This window comes from Enhydra lutris, unplaced genomic scaffold, assembly GCF_002288905.1.
Source record: "Enhydra lutris kenyoni isolate GAN:26980312 unplaced genomic scaffold, ASM228890v2 scaffoldscaffold26, whole genome shotgun sequence".
NCBI lineage: Eukaryota > Metazoa > Chordata > Mammalia > Carnivora > Mustelidae > Enhydra > Enhydra lutris.
This window is the reverse complement of record NW_019154110.1, coordinates 1,160,109-1,183,562: the sequence shown is the minus strand read 5'-3', so window position 1 is coordinate 1,183,562 and position 23,454 is coordinate 1,160,109. Positions and strand designations below refer to the sequence as shown.

Genomic DNA, 23,454 nt, shown 5'->3' with positions numbered 1-23,454 from the left:
TAAGATCTTCACCACAAGTTATATGTTGTTCACTTCTTGGCATTCTGGAAAGTCATTCCTTTTCCATTTCCAGATTCCATGTTCTCTTAAAAATTTTTTTTCTTAAAGAAAGAGTGGGAAGCATAATCATTTCTAAGACTAGAAATAAAATTTTCTGTTCTTTTTCCAAGCCCCTTCCTTACAAAAATCAATGTGAAAGGGATTTAATACCCAGTGCCTTCCCAAAGAAGTTTCTACGTTCCTCAGCCACAGGAACCTACACACCTCCAGCTTATCCCCCTTCCCTCTAGCCAGGATGGGACACAGCGTACCTGAGCTGAGCCATCTTCTCCAGGCCCTCAGGACTGATCCGGTCCCTGGAGAGCAGGTTGCTGAGCTGCAGTTCCTGGTTGTCAGCCACCCGGAGAAGCCTATGGAGCTCCTGCTGCTGCATGTTCCTCATGTGCTGTTCCATCTCCTCGGGACTCATGGTGCTGGCAGGGAGAGGGCCACAGACGTACTGTCCTGATGCAGTTGGGTAGCCTGGGTAGTAAGGCCCAGGGTACACACCATTTGTAGGGCCCACGGGGTACTGCAGAGGGCTGTAGCCGGTATAAGGATACTGAGAGGCAGGGCCTGGTGTCCGCGGGTAATAATAGGGGTTGTCAGAGTTTTGAAACTTATAGTAAGATGCTTGGGCCTGGCGGGAATCACCCCAAGAGGTAGGGCTGACTTCATCATCAGTGTCTAAGAAATGTAGCTGGGGTGTCTGGCTCTTTAGAGCAGGTTTCTGATCAGGATTGTTTGGGTCCCATAATCGTCGAGTGGTGCCTCCTCGGCCCCAACTCCGAGATCCCTTACTACCAGATCCAAATAAAAGCCGAGGTCCCAAAGGTGCAGATTCTGGAGAACCGGCTGAACTGACAGATAGGGTGGTATGGGCGGGCAGAATCAGAATGCCACGTCCACGGCCTCGAAGTTCTTGTTTCAGGTTTTTGGATTCCTGCTTCTCAGAGCCTTTGCCCCCACTGCTTAAGCCTCTGTCAGGCTTTATCCTATCCACATCCTCCCTGGATGATCTCACCACGGGGGAATCTTTGTTTATGGTTTCTGCAACAAAGGTAACACGGAGAGTGCCTCGATTTTCTTTCCCATTGCTTTTCTGCTCTCCCTCCCCACGGCCAGACCAGCTTCTTTCTAAATGTTTCTTCCTTTCCGAGCTCCTCCTGGGTCCATCAGGCTCATCAATTCTGTCCTCATCTAAAGAATCAGTTGAAGACATAGATACTTGCTTCTTCAGGCGTGGCCTCTCCTTGGCCCGATCCTGTCGGCGGCGGCGACATCCACTATCGATCGGGCCAGCCCCCTCAGCACTGTTGTTGCTGCCCGCAGAGCTGGTACTACAAGTGCGGTAGCGGTTCCTTCGTTTGTCTGAGCGGGAGTAGCGTTTTGCAGAACCTGGCTTCCCCTGTGCCAGGTCATCAGTTACTTTCTTTATCCCCTCCCCCTTCTCAATCCTCTTTCCTTTTTCTCCCTTTGCAGCCCTTACTCTGTCACCATTTAGGCTCTTCTCTGACTCATCTTTGTCCCGTTTATTCACAACCTCCTCTTTCACATTTCCCCTATACTCATCTTCTTCTACTCTCAGTTGCTCCACCTGGTTGAGGATTTCTTCCTCACCCACCCTGTTAGTCGTTTCTTTGGAAAGAGCCTGCAAACGCCTTCCAGGCTGGTAGATCTGCATGTCAGGTTTCTTTGTTCTTTTGATAATTCTTAGACTTCGGTCCTCTTGTCCAGAAGTCCTAGGAAAGGACTCCTGTGTCCCAATAGTTTCGGGGTCTACAGGACCATTTTGATGTTGGTTATCCAGTTCCCTGCAGACGTCTTTAATGAGCTGGGTACCATTTCCAACAGCAGAGGAATCTCTGTCATTAACAGTTTCATCCTTAAATTCATCACTCCCAGAAGGTTCCTTGATTTTAGGTTTGTTCCTCAGTCGGGAAAGACCAGGCTTATAGATTTCCAGATCTGGGCGCCGGTTATCTCTGCGCTGCCTGGGCTCCTTCATGTTTTCTATGATGTTAGAGAGAGTGTTGGGAAGGAATAGGTAGAAGAAAAGAATAAAAGGGGAGGGAAGGAAAAAAAAACCTGTCATTCTGCTTAAGTAACAGAAAAGCCAAGCAAGAATAACACATCGAAATGCTAATATTGGCGAACATGGGAGGAAATTTTTGAAGAAGCAGAAATTCTAGTAGGTTTACAGTATTTGTTTACCAACTGGCAAGGCTAAGGACTTCATTATGTTATCGCTATCTACACTTGGATTAGGGAAATAAGAAAAACAACAACAACAACATAATACTCTCTTGTGTTACCCAAGTCATATCCAGGTATCCAAGACCCCAAATACCTTATCATTGCCAGAATAAAAGATGTCTAACTATTTGGGCATCAGACTTCTCTCTGCTATGGAGTCCTTGGATCCATTTTAGTCTTTTCTTCTAGTGCTTCTAACTTTTTTGAAGGGTGGCAAAGCCAAAATGGGCTACATAGTAGTAGTTGCGGGTAAAGGAGAAAAAGAGGGGTATGCACAAGAATCCATAGTTCTGGACATATCTGGGAGAAAAAATGTGCAACTCCAGTCTCTGAACTTGGCCAGGACAATCCTCCTCTTTTAGGACACCAACTGCCCAAACACATACCTCTTTTTGAAGCAAACAGGAAGCAGTTCCTTTCACATTCTTCAACTCCACTCATGCTCATCAACTCTCTAACAGCAACCAATAGTCATTCCAAGGAAATACTGCTCAGACTATCATCATTAGAATACTGCGACTAACTGCTACTATGATGTGGAATATGAGAAGGAAAAAGTTCCATAAAGGAGCTTTCTCTGGAGGATGATGGAAGTATTGTGACATGCTCCCAAAATACCAAGGACTGCAGTATTTAAAAATAAGGGTACAGGACTTTTGAAACTACTCTTCCAGGCTCCCTAAACTTACTGAATGACAAATAAGCAAGTATCTATTTTTTGTATTTGTTACCTTTGCCTATTAAGGGAAGAGACTACTACAAATAGCCATGAAACTTGTCAAAAGGAAACTGACAGGAATTAGTGAGATTAGAGTACTCAAAACAGAATGCTTTATAAAATCCTAGTATTGTTCTATAAACAACAATACATACAAGCCCATTACAGAAATAAATAATATCCTCCAGCATTTAACTCATAGGGGTAACAAAACAGAAAGCAAAAACACAAAAAACCCTGAAGTTTAAGATACTGCTTCAGTGTTTTCAAAAGCTTAAAAGACTACTCCATCAAGTATGAATAAAAGTAAAGCAGCTTACCTCCAGAATAACTGACCCTCAGGAGCCTTTGTAACTTAGGTGAGAGGTGGGGAGGAGGAAGAGAAAAGCTACTACTATTCAGCGCAGAGGGAGAAAACACCCTGAATAATCCCATTCAAACGACCAACGAAAGTCAATTTCACAGACTTTGGCCACAAGCCTGCAGAAGCACAACTTCCATTCTACACAACTCCACCACCCCACAAAGGAGAGATGATATACTAGAATCTTCCTTGGAGCTTTCCTGGCGTAGATGGAGACTTTAATTTGCAAGATGAACAGTCTCTCTGATAAAAACTGCTCCCACACATGCCAAGGGCAAACCAGAGTAGAGTGAGCTCTCTACCGGAGGTCCTGGATCCCTCCGGTGGCACAGCCTTCAGAACTCTGCCTTGGGGGAAAAAGTTCGGCAAGGAAGTCTCAAGCTGTTCAATCTTTCTCCTCAATTTCCACAGTTCCTTCTCCCCAACTCTAAACAGATGACAAGGAAGGCATGAGGAGGATTCCTCTGGGAACGACACATCCCAGGGCCTCCCCCAGTCCCCAGCACCCACTCCCTGTCTCGTCTCCTGATGAGTGGGAATCCACAAACTGGTCTGAGAAGGTTGGGGCAATGGGGAACAGTCACCTTCGCGGTAAGAAAGGGGGCGGAGGCAGGAACTCGGGTCGGGCTCTCCCGGAGGGCGCCGGGGCTGGCAGAGCTCGATCCTACACTGGCCCTCGGGCTGGTGGGGCGGCCAGGGGACCGCCCTCGCCCCCCGCCCCCAATGCTGGGGGAAGGGGCGGGGGCTCAAGAGCGCCGCGGACAGAGCTGGGAGGAGGCAGAGGAGGGGAGGGAGGCGGGGCGGGCAGGCCCAACCCAGGAGCTGGGCGGCGCGACTCACCTCTGCTCCCGGCCTGCGGAGCCAGAGCTGCCAGGATCCCTCGCAGCTCCGACGCGGAGATCCGGACACGCTCCAAACCCTCCGCCATCTTCGCAGCTGCTGCTACAGCTGCAACCACTCCGCCACCGCCGCGCGCAGCCAGGAAACCACGACGGACGGGCGGCGCGCGCGCTTACCCACCTCCCACCCGTGTCCCCGCCCCCTCCCGCCTTCCTCCCCTAACGACGGTGGCCGCACTGGGAGGAAAAGCTCTGAACGCAAGTTCCGCGACTCCAGAGAGCTGGGGAGGTGGGCACTGCGCGTGCGCAAAGGTGTGGTCGGGAAGGTGAGCTGAGGCTGGAGTTGGGAACGCAGCGCCTGTGAGGTGAGAAGAGACCGGGTGGAGCCGGGCCAGGCTTCGCGGGCGTTCGTGGTGTTAGCTGCTGTTGCTCCTGTGGTGGCCATCGAGGACACTGGTGCTGGTCTGGGGCTCGGGCTGACGGAGACACCCCACAATCCGGCCTCCTCCCGTCATCTTTAGGCCAGGGTCTGCCTCCACAGGCCCGGACTAGCGTCCCAGGCTGTTACTTGAGGACCTTAAAGGTCTTCTACGAGCACCCCACCCTTTTTTTAGATGAGGAAACTGAATCCTAGAGAAGCGTAGCAAATTGCCCAGGGTAACACAGTGGGTAAGTATCAGAGTATATCAGTCTTTTTCTTTAATGGAGGACTACATCCCCAAAACCCCTGACTTCCCCACTCCCCGACCTTTCTAAAAAAAAAAAAAAAAAAAACAGTATGGTTGGCTCTTGCTGAGGGAAGGTTGTGTGGAAGTAAATCAGGAGGTATTGTAAGTTGATTTGGGAAGTTCTGTATCATTGTGGATTCTTGGAAAAATTACTTGACTTCCTTGGATCTGTATTGGTGGTTTTGTTTTTTCCATCTTTGAAATGTAACCGCATCAGAATACTCGTATTTTAACTTCCTGTTCCTGAGCCCATGTTCAGAACCGTGGGGAAACTCCCTCCCCCAAGACTGCTTCTCTCCACCTGTTCCTCTTTACCGATCCCATACAGTCTATTGGACCTGTACACCATCAAATAGTTACCAGTAATTTTCCTTTGAGTGGGTCTAAAAGATTTGATCAGTCTCTGACATAACTCATTCAATCCCTATTATGTGACACAGGTTTCACCACCAGAAGGCTAAGCAGATGGAGAAAGTCAATAGATATGTGAAAAGATTCAGTGTTTCAAAGAAGGAGATTAATTTGAGTAGTCAGAGCAAGTGGCAATATTTTTTTTTATTTTTTTTTAAAGATTTTATTTATTTATTTGACAGAGAGAGATCACAAGTAGAGAGGCAGGCAGAGAGAGAGGGGGAAGCAGGCTCCCTGCTGAGCAGAGAGAACCCGATGCGGGGCTTGATCCCAGGACCCTGAGACCATGACCTGAGCCGAAGGCAGAGACTTTAACCCACTGAGCCACCCAGGTGCCCCGCAAGTGGCAATATTTAAAACATGAAAAAAATATGGAGAAATATTAAAAACTATAATTCTTTTTTTTTGTTTGTTTTTTGAGAGAGAGAGAGAGAGAGAGAGAGAGAGAGAGAGCAGGAGTGGGGGAGGGGCAGAGGGAGAAGCAGACTCCCCCCTGAGCAGGGAGCCAGATAAGTGACTGGATGGCAGGACCTTGGGATCATGTCCTGAGCCAAAGGCAGATGGTCAACCAACTGATCCACCCAGGCACCCCAAAACGAACATGTTTTAACATTGAAATTAAGACATTGGATAATTTTTTTTTCAAAAGATGGAGAAATAATCTGAACAAAATTCTTAGGAAAAACGTGATTGCCAAATTAATGCAACAGTCTCTGTACTGCCAATGAGATATGTCAAAAGTTTAACCAGTTCAAGAGAATTTACCAGAACTCAGAGGGGAAAGTATAAAACTATGAGAGACAAGAATAGAAAACATGGAGAATGGATCCCGAAAACTAGTAATAAAATACAAGTTCCAGAAGGTGATAAGAGAACTGACTGAGGAGAAACAGGAATCAAAGAAATAATAGAAGAAAATTTACTAAGTTGATGGGAAAATTTAAATTTAAGACTTAAATTTAGCCTTCAGATCTAAAGGTTCATGAAATAACAAGGTAAAAATAAATGAACAATCATATTAAAGCCTGTATTACAGGGGCACCTGGGTGGCTCAGTGGGTTAAGCCTCTGCCTTCGGCTCAGGTCATGGTCTCAGGGTCCTGGGATCGAGCCCCGCATCGGGCTCTCTGCTCAGCAGGGAGCCTGCTTCCCTTCCTCTCTCTCTCTGCCTGCCTCTCTGCCTACTTGTGATCTCTGTCTGTCAAATAACTAAATAAAATCTTAAAAAAAAAAAAAAAAAGCCTGTATTACAGTGAAAGCTTCTGAGTTTAAAGAATTAAAATGTGGGGCGCCTGGGTACCTCGGTTGGGCAGCTGCGTTGTGCTTGGGTCATGATCCTGGAGTCTTGGGATTGAGTCCCACGTCTGGCTTCCAGCTCCAGGGGCAGTCTCGTTCTCCATCTGACCTTCTCCACTCTCATGCTTTCTCTCACTGTCTCTCTCTCAAATAAATAAATAAAATCTTAAAAAAAAAAAAGAATTAAAATGTGTTTGACATGAAACAGTCAAGATATATAATTTTAAAAAAATGTTTTAAAGCCAGTTGCAGAACAATACGTAGAGTATGGTTCTGTTTGAGTACAGCAAAAAACCATTTATTGTATATGTAAGTTTCTATATAAATACATCCAAAAAAGGTATGCAAAAAGACATACTAAACATTTTAAAGTGGTTATCTTTGTAGAAGAGAATAGATTTAAGGATTAGAGAGTGAAGGTTCTTTATTTTTCTGTAATGTTTTAAATTCTTACAGTAGGAATTTGGTCACATATGGGTAATCCAAAAAATAACAAGTTTGGATAGTGGAGAAGGGAGGAATTGAAATTTTTTTTAAAGATTTTGTTTATTCATTGGAGAAAGTGAGAACACAAGAGGAAATTGGGGCGGGAGAGGGAAAAGCAGGCTCTCCATTGAGCCGGGAGCCTGATGCAGGGCTCCATCCCAGGACCCTGGGATCATGACCCAAGCCCAAGCAGATGCTCAACCAGCTGGCCACCCAGGTGACCTGGGAGGAATTCAGTTTCTAAAAACAAAAATTGGGGGCGCCTGGGTCGCTCAGTGGATTAAAGCCTCTGCCTTCGGCTCAGGTCATGATCCCAGGGTCCTGGGATCAAGCCCCGCATCGGGCTCTCTGCTCGGCGGGAGCCTGCTTCCTCCTCTCTCTCTCTCTGCCTGCCTCTCTGCCTACTTGTGATCTCTATCTGTCAAATAAAATAAATAAAATCTTTAAAAATAAAATAAAAATAAAAACAAAAATTGTACAGGTCATGTTTGCTGAGCACAGAGTAGTAAAATTAGAAATGAATAATCACAAATTAAGCAAAACGTAGCTACTTGGAAATTTTTTTTTCTAAGCAAGTGGTTTTTTTGTTGTTGTTTTTTGTTGTTGTTGTTGTTGTTGTTTTATTTGACAAAGAGAGAGAGATCACAAGTAGGCACAGAGCCAGGCAGAGAGAGAGGGGGAAGCAGACTCCCCACTGAGCCGAGAACCCGATGCAGGGCTCCATTCCAGGACCCTGAGATCATAACCTGGGCCGAAGGCAGAGGTTTAACCCACTGAGCCACCCAGGCTCCCCAACTTATAAATTTTTTAAACAAAAAATTTTTTAAAGATTTTATTTATTTATTTGAGAGAGAGAACACAATAGGGGAGAGGATCAGAAGGAGAAGAGGACTTCCTGCTGAGCAGGGAACCCTATCCGGACTCCATCCCAAGACTCCAGGATCATGACTTGAGCTGAAGGCAGTCGCTCAACCAACTGAGCCACCCAGGTGCCTTTTTCCTTCATCACACATAAATAACTCATAGGTCAAAAAAGTAAACAAAGCTAAGACTGGATTCTTTAAAAATTAAAACTGGGGCACATGGGTGGCTCAGTCAGTTGGGTGTCTGCCTTTGGGTTGGGCCATGATCCCAGAGTCCTGGGATCAAGCCCCAGATGAGGCTCCCTGCTCAGTGGGGAGTCTGCTTCTCTCTCTGACCCTCCCCCCTCTCATGGTGTCTCTCTCTCACTCTCTCTCTCTCAAATAAATAAAAGCTTAAAAGAATAATAAAATTAATGAAAATATTGCATAGCAAAACCTATGATATATCTTTTTTATTTATTTATTTTTTTTTTTGACAGAGAAAGAGACAGCAAGAGAGGGAACACAAGCATGGGGAGTGGGAGAGGGAGAAGCAGGCCCCTCATCGAGCAGAGAGCCCGATGCAGGACTCGATCCCAGCACCCTGGGATCATGACCCAAGCCAAAGGCAGATGCTCAACCAACTGAGCCACCCAGGCGCCCATCCTGTGGGTATATCATTAAAGATATACTCAGAGGAAAATTAATAGCCTGCGTGCTTTTATTATTAATTGTAAAAGTGATCCAGTAATAGCACTTCTGGGTATTTACCCCCAAAATACAAAAACAGTAATTCAAAAGGGGTACATGTACCTCTGTGTTTATTGCACGAATAATAAATAACTTTAATAGCCAAATTATGGGAGCAGCCCAAGTGTCCATCAACAGATGAATGGATACAGAAGATGTGATAGAGGGGCGCTTGGGTGGCTCAGTGGGTTAAGCCTCTGCCTTCAGCTCAGGTCATGATCCCAGGGTCCTGGGATCAGGACAAATGAAGGAAAAAGACGAACCAAGAAAAAGACTCTTAACTATAGAGACTGATGGTTACCAGAGGGGAAGTTGGTAGGGGGATGAGTGAAATAGGTGAAGGGGATTAAAGAGTACACTTACCCTGATGAGCACTGAGCAATGTATAGAATTGTTGAGTCACTATATTGTATGCTTGAAACTAATAGAACACTGTATGTTAACTATACTGGAATTATAATTTTAAAACAATTAAAAAAAATAAAATTTTAAAATTTAAAAAAAAAGTTTTTAAAGAATGAAAATTAATAATGGAACATCTGGGTGGCTCAGTCAGTTAAACATCCAACTCTTAAAGGGCGCCTGGGTGGCTCAGTGGGTGGGGCCTCTGCCTTCAGCTCAGTTCGTGATCTTGGGGTCCTGGGATGGAGCTCCGTATCGGGATCTCTGCTTAGCAGGGAGCCTGCTTCCCCCACCCCCCTGCCTGCCTCTCTGCCTACTTGTGATCTCTCTCTCTCTCTCTCTCTCTCTCTCAAATAAATAAAATCTTAAAAAAAAAATCCAACTCTTGGTTTGGGCTAGGGTCATGATCTCACTATGGTGGGATTGAGCCCCACATCAGGCTCTCTGCTATCAGTGCAGGGTCTGCTTCAGATTCTTTCTACCTCTCCCTCTGCCCCTTCCCCGACTGCACACTCTCTATAAAATGAATACTTAAATCTTTTTTAAAAAATAAAAGTTAGGAGCGCCTGGGTGGCTCAGTGGGTTAAAGCCTCTGCCTTTGGCTCAGGTCATGATCCCAGGGTCCTGGGATCAAGCCCCGCATCGGGCTTTCTGCTCATCGGGGAGCCTGCTTCCTCCTCTCTCTCTGCCTGCCTCTCTGCCTACTTGTGATCTCAGTCTGTCAAATAAATAAATAAAATCTTTTTTAAAAAATGAACGTTAATAAGATTTATTAAACAAGAGAAAATAGAATAAAGATAAAATAAAAATTAATAAAATTAATTAAAAATTGATAAAGAGCTCATTTTTTCAGAAATATAATAGATGTTAAAATAGACACATTTCTGGCAAAGAAAAAAAAAGGAAATCCTCTTAGATGTCTCATAAGTAATTCAAACTTATTTCATGAAATCTCTGATTTTCCCTTGAAATACTTGTTTCTTCACTAGTCGTATCTCAATTAATTATGCCATCATCTAAGTTTAAAACTCAGGAGTTACCCTTAACCTCCACCTCCCTCACTCCCCACATTTAATCCAATATCAGAATATGTGCTTTCTCTCTCTGTAGTGGACAGCTATGGTATTATCTCAACATTCTCATCTTTTCTCTCGAAAACTGTCCCCCACCCCCATCCCATTCTCACTCAGAAGTACCTTTTCTTTTTCTTTCATTTTTTTCTTCTTCTCACTTTTGTTTGCTATTTTTCCCTCAGGTACAGAGATTTGAGGCAATCATATCTGGTTCATCCTTTCATCAACAAGTCCTTTCTCGTTTTAGCTTTTATTCTTTAAGTTATTCATGTTCCTTCCCTCCCTTCTTAGGTAGCCATTCTAATTGTGTTTAATATATGTCATTGGATATATATGTATCTTTGAATAATATATTGTATCATTTTATGTATGTGTTTTAAATGTATGTAATTGATACTGTGTTATAAAAATCATTCTGTTTCTTTTTCATGTTTCTGTAAATACTTGTGACTGTTGCATAGTATTGTCAAATGACCTCACACCCTTGGCCACTGGTCCTGGGCCAAGATGTGCCAATCAGAATCCTTATCCAGAATTTTTGAACTGAAACTAAGAAAAAAAAAGTCCCTTTCCTGTGTGGAAGCCATAAAATGTAAAACAGGAGCTGTCAGCAGCCAAATGTCCTGCCATGTGGAACCAGCTGGTCTGCAATGAAAAAGAATGAAGCCAACATGCAAAAAACAGCAGAGGTGAGAAACAATGAGAAAGTCCTGGAAAAATATCAAGTCTCTGGTTCCAGTTCTTCCTGAGATTTCATATTCCTGCCCTTCCCGTGGTTCAACTCTTGGATTCCATGAACCAGTAAATCTTATTACCTCCATTTTGTGCCTAAGCCAGTTCATATTGGGATTCTATGACTTGCAACCAAGAGGCCTAATTATAATCTCCAAAATGTATCTCTTGTGTGGGGGTGTGTGTGTGTGTGTGTGATTTTTTTCTTAATTGTGGTAAAGTCCATATAACATGAAATATACCATTGTAACCATTTTTTAAGTATGCAGTTCAGTAGTGTTAAGTGCATTGACATTGGTTGTACAAGCAATCTCCAGAACTCCTTTTATCTTGGAAAACTGAAACTATACAACTTCCCATCCTCCCTGCCCCCAGCTTCTGGCAACCACCATTTTAGTTTCTGTCTATGAATCTGACTACTCCAGGTACCTCACATAAGTGTAATCATACAGTAGTTGTTTCTTTGTGACTGGCTTATTTCACTTAGCCTAATATCCCCAAGATTCATCCATGTGGTCTGTCAGAATTTCCTTCCTTTTTAAGCTGAATGACATTCCATTGTATATATATACCACATTTTGTTTACCCATTCATCTGTTGATAGATACTTGGGTTGCTCCCACCTTTTGGCTATTATGAATAATGCTGCTATTAACATAGGTGTACAAATACATCTTTGAAACACTTTTTGAATTCTTTTGGGTGTATACCCAGAAGTGCAATTGTTGGATCATGAGGAATTCTATGTTTAATTATTTGAGGAACTACCATACTGTTCCTAGTTGCTGCACCATTTTATATTTCTGCCAACAGCACACAAAAAGTCCAGTGTCTACACATCCTGGCCAACACTTGCTTGCTTAATAGTAGTCATCCTAATAGGTGTAAGGGGGTATCTCATTGTGGTTTTCATTTGAATTTCCCTAGTGATTAGTGATGTTGAGCATCGTTTCATGTGCTTGTGTCCATTTGTATATCTTCTTCAGAGAAACGTCCATTCAAGTCCTTTGCCCACTTTTAAATGAGATTTGTTTTTCCAAAAAGTATATTGATTATTTTTTTCTACCCTCACTTTCACCATCCAAGCACCTGTGCGTCTTCATGTAGACAATACTTCTTAAATGGACTCCCTGATTCCAATGTTATTTCTTTCCTTTTCATTCAGAACAATGTAGCCACAGTGATTTTCTAAAAATGCAAATTCTAACATGTCACTTACCTGCTCAGAATTGTTCAATGGTATTCCATTGCTCTTCAGAAAAAAAATCCATGACTCATGGTCCATTATGATGTCGATCCTGCCAATTTTGCTCTTTCTCGCTGATCACTATTTTGGCTTTCTTTTAGTTTCTGGAATATGCCATGTTCCTTTCCTCTGTAAAGCATTCATGCATATTCCCTCCAGCTGAAACACTTTTCCATCTACTCTGCCTATTCACCTGATGGTCATAAATTTCACTTCTCTATAGAGGGCTTTCCTTAGCCTCCTTCCTTGATCTAAATACCCTCCCATTATAGTATCCTAACATACTTCCCTGATATCACCTATCAATATTTGTAAATATATAATTATTTTTGGATTATTTATAACACATCTCTCCACTAGATCATAAGCTTTAAGAGCAGGGACAACTCTATTTTTCTAACACTATATCCCAGGATCAAATAATATCTGACACAGAGAGGTGTTCAAAGTTTGTTGATTGAATAAATAAAAATACCAAAGATAGGAAGAAAGCTTAAAAATAATGTGTTCAACTCTATACTAATACATTTGAGATTTTAAATTAGATGATTTCTAATCATCTAATCATTAAAGTTAAATATAAATTACCAAAATTAATGCAGAAGGAAATAGCAAATCCAGATAAACCAATTAGCTGTGAAGTCATTGAAAAAGTTACCAGAGGGGCGCCTGGGTGGCTCAGTGGGTTAAAGCCTCTGCCTTCGGCTCAGGTCATGATCCCAGGGTCCTGGGATCGAGCCCCACATCGGGCTCTCTGCTCAGCAGGGAACCTGCTTCCTCCTCTCTCTCTCTGCCTGTCTCGCTGCCTACCTGTGATCTCTATCTGTCAAATAAATAAATAAAAATCTTAAAAAAAAAAAAAGAAAGAAAAAAAAGTTACCAGAGGTATACGTATAAGGTAAAGACAAATCATCTTTTTTTTTTTTTTAATTTGACAGAGACACAGAAAGAGAGGGAATATAAGCAGGGGGAGTGGGAGAGGGAGCTTCCCGCCAAGCAGGGAGCCCAACGTGGGGCTCAATTCCAGGACCCTGGCATCATGACCCAAGCCAAAGACAGATGCTTGGCAACTGAGCCACCCAAGTGCCCCCAACAAATCATCTTTATTTGCAGATAGTGTGATTCTTTGGAGAGTGAACTATAAAACTATTAGATCTAACAAGGTAATCTACTTACGTATCCTATTACATGCTAAATATACAAAAACTATTACTTTTCATATATGTCATCAGTAAGCAATTTAAATACTTAGTTAAAAATACCTTATCTTGGGCGCCTGTGTGGCTCAGTTGGTTGAGCGACTGCCTTCGGCTCAGGTCATGATCCCGGACTTCCAGGATCTCGTCCCGCATCGGGCTCCCAGCTCCTTGGGGAGTCCGCTTCTTCCTCTGACCTTCTCCTCTCTCATGCTCGCTCTTACTCATTCTCTCTCAAATAAATAAATAAATAAAATCTTAAAAAAAAAAAAACAAAAACCTTATCTTGGGGCACCTGGGTGGCTCAGTGGGTTAAAGCCTCTGCCTTCGGCTCAGGTCATGATCCCAGGGTCCTGGGATCAAGCCCCCAAGCAGGGAGCCTGCTTACCCCCACCTCTCTCTGCCTGCCTCTCTGCCTACTTGTGATCTCTGTCTGTCAAATAAATAAAATCTTAAAAAAAAAAAAAAAACCTTATCTTGGGACGCCTGGATGACTCAGTCCATTGGACGGCTGCCTTCAGTTCAGGTCATGATCCCAGAATCTTGGGATCCAGCCTTGCATCACAGTCCTGCATCAGGCTCCTTGCTCAGCAGGTAACCTGCTTCTCCCTCTGCCCCTCCCCCTGCCTGTGTGTGCTCTCTCTCTCTCTGACAAATAAATAAATAAAATCTTTTAAAAATAAGAAAATAGGGGTGCCTGGTGGCTCAGTGGGTTAAGCCTCTGCCTTCAGCTCAGGTCATGATCTCAGGGTCCTGGGATCGAGCCCTGCATCAGGCTCTCTGCTCAGCGGGGAGCCTGCTTCCACCCCTCTCTCTGCCTGCCTCTCTGCCTACTTGTGATCTCTATCTGTCAAACGAATAAATAAAATCTTTAAAAATAAATAAATAAAAATAAAAAAAAAAATTAAAGAAGTTCAGGCTGTGTGGGGGCTTTCCTAGTATAGGCTGCTACAGAAATTTTGTCTGTCTTACCAGTATGAAGCACTGAAACTATACTTCAAAGTACAGTTGACCCCTGAATAATGTGGGGCTTAAGGGTGCTGAAAGTGGAATTGTTGGATCATGAGGAATTCTATGTTTAATAATTTGAGGAACTATCATACTGTTCATAGCTGCTGCACCATTTTATATTTCCACCAACAGCACACAAAAAGTCCAGTGTCTCCACATCCTGGCCAACACTTGCTTGCTTAATAGTAGTCATCCTAATAGGTGTAAGGGGGTATCTCACTGTGGTTTTCATTTGAATTTCCCTAGTGATTAGTGATGTTGAGCATCGTTTCATGTGCTTGTGTCCATTTGTATATCTTTTTTTTTTTAAGATTTTATTTATTTATTTGACAGACAAAGATCACAAGTAGGCAGAGAGGCAGGCAGAGAGAGAGGAGGAAGCAGGCTCCCCGCTGAGCGAAGAGCCCGATACGGGGCTCGATCCCAGGACCCTGGGATCATGACCTGAGCCGAAGGCAGAGGCTTTAACCCAGTGAGCCACCTAGGCGCCCCCATTTGTATATCTTCTTCAGAGAAACGTCCATTCAAGTCCTTTGCCCATTTTTAAATGAGATTTGTTTTTCCAGAAAGTATATTGATTATTTTTTTTACCCTCACTTTCACCATCCAAGTACCTGTGAAGGTGCTGATTTTAACTGTCATGTGACGTATGTATACTGAAGAAACGAGACAGAAAATGAACATAATTTTTTTATTTTTTTAAAGATTTTATTTATTTATTTGACAGAGAGAGATCACAAGTAGGCAGAGAGGCAGGCAGAGAGAGAGAGAGAGGGAAGCAGACCCCCTGCTTTGCAGAGAGCCCAATGCGGGACTCGATCCCAGGACCCTGAGATCACGACCTGAGCCGAAGGCAGCGGCTTAACCCACTGAGCCACCCAGGCGCCCCTGAACATAATTTTTTTTTCACAGATTTTGTTTTTTTATTTGACAGACAGAGATCACAAGTAGGCAGAGAAGCAGGCAGAGAGAGAGGAGGAAGCAGGCTCCCTGGTGAGCAGAGAGCCCAATTCGGGGCTCGATCCCAGGACCCTGGGATCATGACCTGAGCTGAAGGCAGAGGCTTTAACCCACTGAGCCACCAGGCGCCCCAAAAATGAACATAACTGATTAAGATGACAGGGTTATAAGCAATTTTCTCCCTTGCTAAATAATTTTTTTAAGATCTTATTTTATTTATTTGACAGACAGAAATCACAAGTAGGCAGAGCAGCAGGCAGAGAGAGAGGGGGAAGCAGGCTCCCACTGAGCAGAGAGCCCGATGCGGGGCTCGATCCCAGGACTCTGAGATCATGACCTGAGCCGAAGGCAGAGGCTTAACCCACTGAGCCACCCTGGCGCCCCTAAATAATTTTTTTTAAGATTTTATGTATTTGCGGGTACCTGGTGGCTCTTTAAAAAAAAATTTTAATAGATTTTGAACCCAGTTCATTCAAGCTTCACAAAAATGATGAAGAAGTAGAGACCAGTAACAGTGCTTGGATGGTAAGGGATGGTATGAGTGAGGGGTAAGCTTTAAGCCTTTCCTATAAAGATTCACCAGGGGGAAAAAAAAAACTTTTTTTAAAAGATTTTATTTATTTATTTGACAGACAGAGATCACAAGTAGGCAGAGAGGCAGGCAGAGAGAGAGAGGGGGGGATGCAGGCCCCCCCGCTGAGCAGAGAGCCTGATGCAGAGCTCGATTCCAGAACCCCAAGATCATGACCCAAGCCGAAGTCAGAGGCTTAACCCACTGAGCCACCCAGGTGCCCCGAAAAAAAAAATTTACTAAGAAATGCAGCTTCAAGGGACGCCTGGGTGGCTCAGTTGGTTAAGCAGCTGCCTTCGGCTCAGGTCATGATCCCAGCATCCTGGGATCGAGTCCCACATCGGGCTCCTTGCTTGGCGGGGAGTCTGCTTCTCCCTCTGCCTCTGCCTGCCATTCTGTCTGCCTGTGCTTGCTCTCTCTCCCTCTCTCTCTGACAAAAAAAAAAAAAAAAAAAGAAATGCAGCTTCAAGATACGTTCCCTTCTATTCAGAGATTCTGGATCCCCAGTACCAGAGACCATTCCATTACCACCACAGACCCCAAGTGTATTTTCCTGTGTTGTACATTTTCCTCCCCCACCCCCTTTTTGTTTTTAAGATTTTATTTCTTTGATAGAGATCACAAGTAGGCAGAGAGGCAGGCAGAGAGAGAGAGGAGGAAGCAGGGTCCCCACTGAGCAGAGAGCCCGATCCCAGGACCCTGGGATCATGACCCAAGCCAAAGGTAGAGGCTTTAACCCACTGAGTCACCCAGGGGCCCTCCCCCACCCCCTTTTTAAAAAATATTTTTTAGAGCAATTTAAGATTCACAGCAAGAGGGGCGCCTGGGTGGCTCAGTGGGTTAAAGCCCTGCATCGGGCTCTCTGCTCAGTGGGGGAGCCTGCTTCCTCCTCTCTCTGCCTGCCTCTCTGCCTACTTGTGATCTCATCTGTCAAATAAATAAATAAAATCTTTAAAAGAAAAAAAAATCACAGCAAGATTGATGGGTAGTTGAAGAGACTTCCCATATACCTCACACCGCCCCCCCCCAGAAACGGAGCCTCCCCCATTATCAACATTCCCTATCAGAATGGGATTGTTACAATTGAACCTGCATTATGTGTCATTAGCAAAGTCCATGTTTTACATTATGGTTCACTCTTGTACATTCTGTGGGTCTGTTAGCCATTTTCAAAATCTTTTCATTAAACATATTGTTTTGGGCTTTGCTTTGACCCCTTTTTTTTATTCCTGGGTTTCAGAACCATGTGTGCTCAGTACTGCATCTCTTTTGCTGATGTTGAAAAAGCTCATGTCAACATTCAAGATTTTATTCACCTCACACCAGTGCTAACAAGTTTCATTTTCAATCAAGTAACAGGGCGCAATCTTTTCTTCAAATGTGAACTCTTCCAGAAAACTGGATCTTTTAAGGTAATAATGCCCTTTGATAATATATCATGTATCTTTTCAAATCCCTTTCCCATACACATTTATTTGATCCTCCTGACCACCCAGTGAGGTGGGTAAACTATTTTTATAGCTGAATAAAGGGTTGTAGAAGTTTTCCTTTGATAAAGTACTGGTTACTTAGCATTATGGTGTTGATAACCCACTTTTACATAATCTCAGAATTTCTTATAATTGGGGTGATGATGTAATTTACTGTCCAAACTAGGACATGGTTGAGAATGAAAGGGGCACCTGTGATTAAACTCAGACAATAGACATTAACCTTAATTATTGCAAGGCAACACGGGCAAGAGTGATCACCCTGTATACAACCAAGTTGTGTCAACTTGCTATTCATTGATACCTTATGAATGTAAAAGATCTAAATCTAGCTAATCCCTTATTCTAGGAAATATGTCAGAGCCTTTCCTTTGCATAAAGATAGACTTCTGGGGGCACCTGGCTTGCTGTAAGAAAAGCATGCAACTCTTGATTTTGAGGTTTGAGCCCCACATTGGGTGTAGAGATTACTTACATAGATACTTTAAAAGGTGAAAGACTTCTGTGTTGATTCAGTGCAGTTAATTTCTGTTAGTTGAGTTTTAAGATCCTTTCAGGTATAAATCTGAATGTTGCATTTAGCACTATGCCTGATAGGTACTAGTACCTGTTAAGTGGTAGTTTTAGGACTACATTTCCTCACCCATTAATGAGAACTTTTTTTTTTTTAAGTTTTATTTATTTATTTGTCAGAGGGAGAGAGAGAGAGAGGGAGCACAGGTGGGGGAGCTGCAGGCAGAGGGAGAAGCAGGCTAGGCTCCCTACTGAGCAAGGAGCCTAATGCAGGGCTAGATCCCAGGACCCTGGGATCATGACTTAGCTGAAGGCAGACGCTTAACTGACTGAGCCACCCAGGCATCCCTAATGAGAACTTTTATATTAAACTCTCCATTCTCGGGGCGCCTGGGTGGCTCAGTGGTTTAAGCCTCTGCCTTCGGCTCAGGTCATGATCCCAGGGTCCTGGGGTCGAGCCCCGCATCGGGCTCTCTGCTCAGTAGGGAGCCTGCTTCCTCCTCTCTCTCTGCCTGCCTCTCTGCCTGCTTGTGATCTCTCTCTGTCAAATAAATAAATAAAATCTTAAAAAAATAATAAACTCTCCATTCTCTTTTGCCCTTTGCTTCTGCCATGGTTTATTTTTCATTCATCACTCATCACATACTTATTTTAACTAACTATACTAGGCATACACACACACACACACAAACACACACACACACACACACACACACACACACGGTCTTGTACTATTAGTTACACTTGCAAGACAGTCCAGTCAACAAACAGGTTAATGACAAGTAACTTGAGAGATACAAATAAAATACCATGGAATGAAATGCCTAATTTTGCATGGGAGATCAAGGAAGTTGAACCAATGATGTTTCATCCAAATTTTATAGGATGAGTACTTTTAGCCAGATCAGGGAGTGAAGGAAAAGAACTATATGTAGGGGTACCAGCACGCTGGGAGGTACAGGGGTGTGAGCTAACCTGTAGGAGGGAAACTGGAAGTAATTTAGGATGGCTACAACAGTGACAGAAGCAGTAAGTATGTTTTAGAAAGACTGCAATTTGTAAGGAATTTGTGTTTACAAAATAGGTAGTCAGTAAAAAGAGAACATTTTTAAAAGGTCACTTCCATAATCTAGTGGAAATATTAGAGAATGATCCCTGGGCAGGATTAGTTGAGGTTTGATAACATGCAAGTTGAGAAATGAGGCTTCACCAAGGTAGTGGCAAAAACACAGGAGATATTTCAGAGGTACAATCAACAAGATTTTGTGATCTAATGGATGTGCGGTGTTAGGAAGAGAATATCTAGGAAAGTTCCTTGGTGTTTTGAAAAGAAACTTTTTTAAATCAAATCAAATACATGGTTTCACCATCCCTTTTCCAGATTCGTGGTGCCCTTAATGCAGTCAAAGGCTTGACTCCTGCCACCTCGGAAGAGAAGCCCAAAGCCGTGGTTACTCACAGCAGTGGAAACCATGGCCAGGCTCTCGCCTATGCTGCTAAATTGGAAGGTACTTGACTAACTTCTCAGGGTACTGTGTACGATCATCCGAGAAGAGTGGAAAAGTATTCTTATTCAGTGAGATTGGTGACTACTGTGGGAAGGTTATTTCCAGGTTCCTATTTCATTATAAGCAAATTAAACATAAGTTTCTATTCTAAATTTTCCTGATTTGTACTAACTAAACATGTTTCTTCCTCCCAGGAATTCCTGCTTACATTGTGGTGCCCGAAACAGCTCCCAATTGTAAAAAATTGGCAATACAAGCCTATGGAGCCTCCATAGTGTACAGTGAACAGAGTGATGAGGTAAGGAAGAAAGCAGTGTTCAGTGTCAGCTTACCAACTTTCACCATCAAATGAAACTTCTTTCTAGCCTACTGGCTGTTTCTTCTGTGTTTCCTCTTCACCTTTCAATGTTAGCATGCTCAACCCTTTCTCTACCTATGCTCACTCTGATGAGATCATTAATCTCATAGTTTAACCTATCACCTATTCTCTGGGGTGCCTGCGTGGCTCTGTCAGTTGGGTGACCAACTCTTGGTTTAGGCTTAGGTCATGGTCTCAAGGTTGTGGGATTGAGCCCTGTGTGGGGCTCTGTACTTGGGAGGGAGTCTGCTTCTCTCTCTCTCTCCCTCTGGCCCTCCCTCCGCTCTCGCTATCTCTCAAAAAACACAAAAACAAAACTTTTAAAAATATCTGGGAAAAAAAAAAAGTCTGTATTCTAACTCCAGTCCTGATCTTTGCCCTTAACCCGGACTTGTATCTCCAATGATTCCCTGATGATATTCCCACTTGGAATGTCTTAAAAGGCAACTTAAACTTACCATGTCTAAAACCAAACTCCTGATCTTCCTCCCCACTGCTGCTCCTCTTCCAGTCTTCTCCATCTTGGTAAATGGCAACTTTTATCCTTCTAGTTGCTCAAAATAAATGAAGTCACCTTTGAGAATTCTCCCACACCCTACATCCAAATCTTGGTCCTACTTTCAAATCATTTCTATTACCCAGGGAACCTAGCTGGCTCAGCTGGAAGAGTATGCAACTCAATCTCAGGGTTTTGAGTTCAGGCCCCATATTGGACATAGATAAACTTTAAATAAACTTTAAAAAAATAATTTCTGTTATCCAACTACTTCTAACAGGCTTTACCATCAATGCCCTGATTCAAATGAACATGTTTTCACCTAGGTACAGTAGCCCCCTCCTTCCACCCTTGCACTATCCATTTAATATGTTAAAACTTGTTTCGTTAGCTGAAAACCCTCCAATCGTTTCCCATCTTATACACACTGGTAACCAAAATTCTTGCAATCACTTAAGGCCTGGATGAACTGGCCCATTTCAGTCTTTCCCACTATTACTGTCCCACCAAACATTTCACACCAACCATACTAACTTAGCCTTTTCTCAGAAAAGCCAAGCACTACTACTTTGTGGTCTTTGCATTTGCTATTATTCTCCCTCTAGAATATTCTGGAGATCTACAGCACTTGTTCAATCCTATTAAAATATCACATTAGGGATGCCTGGGTGGCTCAGTTGGTTAAGCAGCTGCCTTCGGCTCTGGTCATGATCCCAGCGTCCTGGGATCGAGTCCCGCATCGGGCTCCTTGCTCGGCAGGGAGCCTGCTTCTCCCTCTGCCTCTGCCTGCCACTCTGTCTGCCTGTGCTTGCTAGCTCTCTGACAAATAAATAAACAAAATCTTAAAAAAAAAAAAAAAATCACATTACTCAAGACCCTTCCTAAGCACCCCCTATAAAAGACTATTCTCCGCAGCATTTAGACATATTTATATGCCACCCCTCTGCATATTAGAACATAATTCCACTAGTTTGTTCAGTTATATCCCCAGTCCCCAGTAAGTCTGAAAAAAGGATGGCCAATAGTGTTAAATGACTGAATCAAACTTGTTTGGAACCTTTATTTATTTTTAAAGATTTTATTTATTTGACAGAGAGAGAGAAGGATCACAAGTAGGCAGACAGAGAGGGGAGGAAGCAGGCTCTCTGCTGAGTAGAGAGCCTGATGCGGGGCTCGATCCCAGGATCCTGGGAACATGACCCAAGCCGAAGGCAGAGGCTTTAACCCACTGAGCCACCCAGGCACCCTTGTTGGGAACTTCTAAATACAAATCAAATACATTAATTTAATGTACTCTTTCAGTCCAGAGAAAATGTTACCAGAAGAATTATGGAAGAAACAGAAGGCATCATGGTACATCCCAACCAGGAGCCTGCAGTGATAGCTGGGCAAGGGACAATTGCCATGGAAGTACTAAACCAGGTAAGAGCTGTTAATTCTTGTTTAGCCACCGATAAAGCTAATGTTTGGCTGTATAATTATTTTATACACATATAAAACTGGTTATTAATAGACCTATTTATACTTTATATTCTTTTCACTAAAGGTACCCTTGCTAGATGCACTGGTGGTACCTGTAGGAGGAGGAGGAATGGTTGCTGGAATAGCAATTACAGTTAAGGTAAGAAAATAGCTTCTGGAGGACTCCCTGCTTCAGGCATAGATAATTTTATTTTACATTGTAGTACACTGTGGATACTTGGCTCAACATTCCCCCAAATTGCTGTTCTTTCCCACCAACCCTTGGCACTTGAAATGGAAGGCTCTTCTCTGCCTCACTACCCTGTTCTTAATTGGTTACAACTTCACAAGGCAAAAGCAGTCATGAGTGGCATCCTCACAGTCCTTTCCCTGAATTCCATTTCAAAAACCCACTATCCAAGTCAAGGGCTACTCTTTTCCCTAGTTACCAGGAGAACTAGATGTGATTTAAGCAACTAAAGGCTATTAGGCATACAACTTAAAATGCTTGAAGGTCTATTTTTTTTTAAGATTTTATTTATTTATTTGACAGAGATCACAAGTAGGCAGAGAGGCAGGCAGAGAGAGAGGGGGAAGCAGGCTCCCTGCTCAGCAGAGAGCCCGATGCGGGGCTCGATCCCAGGACCCTGGGATCATGACCTGAACCGAAGGCAGAGGCTTTAACCCACTGATCCACCCAGGCGCCCCTTCAAGGTCTATTTTTATTACATCAATCAAAGGAAAGGCTCTTGAACAGAAATGAGTTACCTGTATTGCCTACTTTACTACAGATTTGCAAGCAAAATGCTGTGGCTAGTTTTAAGATGTCTAATATTCCTTTTCCTAGGCTCTGAGACCTAGTGTGAAGGTATATGCTGCTGAACCCTTGAATGCAGATGACTGCTACCAGTCCAAGCTGAAAGGGGAACTGACTCCCAATCCCTATCCTCCAGAAACCATAGCAGATGGTGTCAAATCCAGCATTGGCTTAAACACCTGGCCTATTATAAGGGACCTTGTTGATGATGTCTTCACAGTCACAGAGGATGAAATTAAGGTGAGGCTCTGATAGGAAAGGAACATACGAAAGAATGGAGCAAAATCTTAGGCAATAGCGTCTTCTCCTGTTTTGAGTAGCAACTTACTCCCTGGGGACTTGACTAGATGACTTCATGACATGGGAGGGTGCCCCAGATGTATTAAGAAAACCTGCTCAACAGTAGAAACAGAGTTAGGATGGGAAAAAAGTCCTGTCCTTCATTGGTGAGCATATATATATACGGTCAAGAAGAAAAATTTAGACTGGGCATATAACCCCATCTGACCTTTAATTGTAAAGGTCAACCAACTAGGCTCTTTCCCCTTTTCCCATTTCACTAATTCTTACTCCGTTCCATACCAACAGTATGCAACCCAGCTGGTGTGGGAGAGGATGAAACTGCTTATTGAACCTACAGCTGGTGTTGCAGTGGCCGCTGTCCTGTCTCAGCATTTTCAAACAGTTTCCCCAGAAGTAAAGAACATCTGTATTGTGCTCAGTGGTGGAAATGTAGACCTAACCTCCCTAACTTGGGTGAAGCAGGCTGAAAGGCCAGCTCCTTATCAATCTGTTTCTGTTTAGTTTATGCAAAAGAGATAGGATTCAGTATCTCTAGTCACTTGGAAATTTTGTTTCCTGGTTACTCTAACTTCCTATATTCCTCTCTTAA

The 23,454-nt window shown here is 43.3% G+C and overlaps 2 protein-coding genes across 4 annotated transcripts in view; one reads left to right on the top strand and one right to left on the bottom strand.

The window, feature by feature from the left end:
• The window catches only part of LOC111151251 (SMG6, nonsense mediated mRNA decay factor), a 241,550-nt gene extending 237,175 nt beyond the window's left edge, over nucleotides 1–4,375 (bottom strand). Inside the window, exons 1-2 of the mRNA XM_022509115.1 lie at nucleotides 4,218–4,375; nucleotides 312–2,052 (exon numbers count right to left, since the gene is read on the bottom strand). Coding sequence (XP_022364823.1) covers nucleotides 312–2,052; nucleotides 4,218–4,305 — 1,829 coding nt within the window. The 5' untranslated portion in view covers nucleotides 4,306–4,375. The remainder of the gene's footprint in view (nucleotides 1–311; nucleotides 2,053–4,217) is intronic.
• A 101-nt stretch (nucleotides 4,376–4,476) lies between these two features.
• Nucleotides 4,477–23,368, top strand: LOC111151250 (serine racemase). 3 transcript variants are annotated; one of them, XM_022509114.1, is made up of 8 exons: nucleotides 4,477–4,581; nucleotides 17,160–17,331; nucleotides 19,304–19,430; nucleotides 19,625–19,728; nucleotides 21,587–21,706; nucleotides 21,831–21,905; nucleotides 22,593–22,802; nucleotides 23,151–23,368. In XM_022509114.1, exons 2-8 carry the CDS (start codon nucleotides 17,164–17,166, stop codon nucleotides 23,364–23,366), a joined length of 1,020 nt encoding a protein of 339 aa, XP_022364822.1. In that variant the 5' UTR covers nucleotides 4,477–4,581; nucleotides 17,160–17,163; the 3' UTR covers nucleotides 23,367–23,368. The 3 variants fall into 3 exon arrangements, with proteins under 3 accessions (XP_022364822.1, XP_022364821.1, XP_022364820.1); XM_022509113.1 differs by having other exon boundaries at nucleotides 4,477–4,885; XM_022509112.1 differs by lacking the exon at nucleotides 4,477–4,581 and adding an exon at nucleotides 9,989–10,892.
• Nucleotides 23,369–23,454: the final 86 nt, after the last annotated feature.

What these genes read in the sequence shown, in the direction of transcription:
- LOC111151250 (XM_022509112.1), top strand. Translation starts at nt 10,864, where the DNA reads ATGAAGCCAACATGCAAAAAACAGCAGAG. An exon ending in AGAAAACTGGATCTTTTAAG is followed by an intron (nt 17,332 to 19,303) that starts GTAATAATGCCC and finishes TCCCTTTTCCAG; the next exon opens with ATTCGTGGTGCCCTTAATGC. An exon ending in CTATGCTGCTAAATTGGAAG is followed by an intron (nt 19,431 to 19,624) that starts GTACTTGACTAA and finishes TCTTCCTCCCAG; the next exon opens with GAATTCCTGCTTACATTGTG.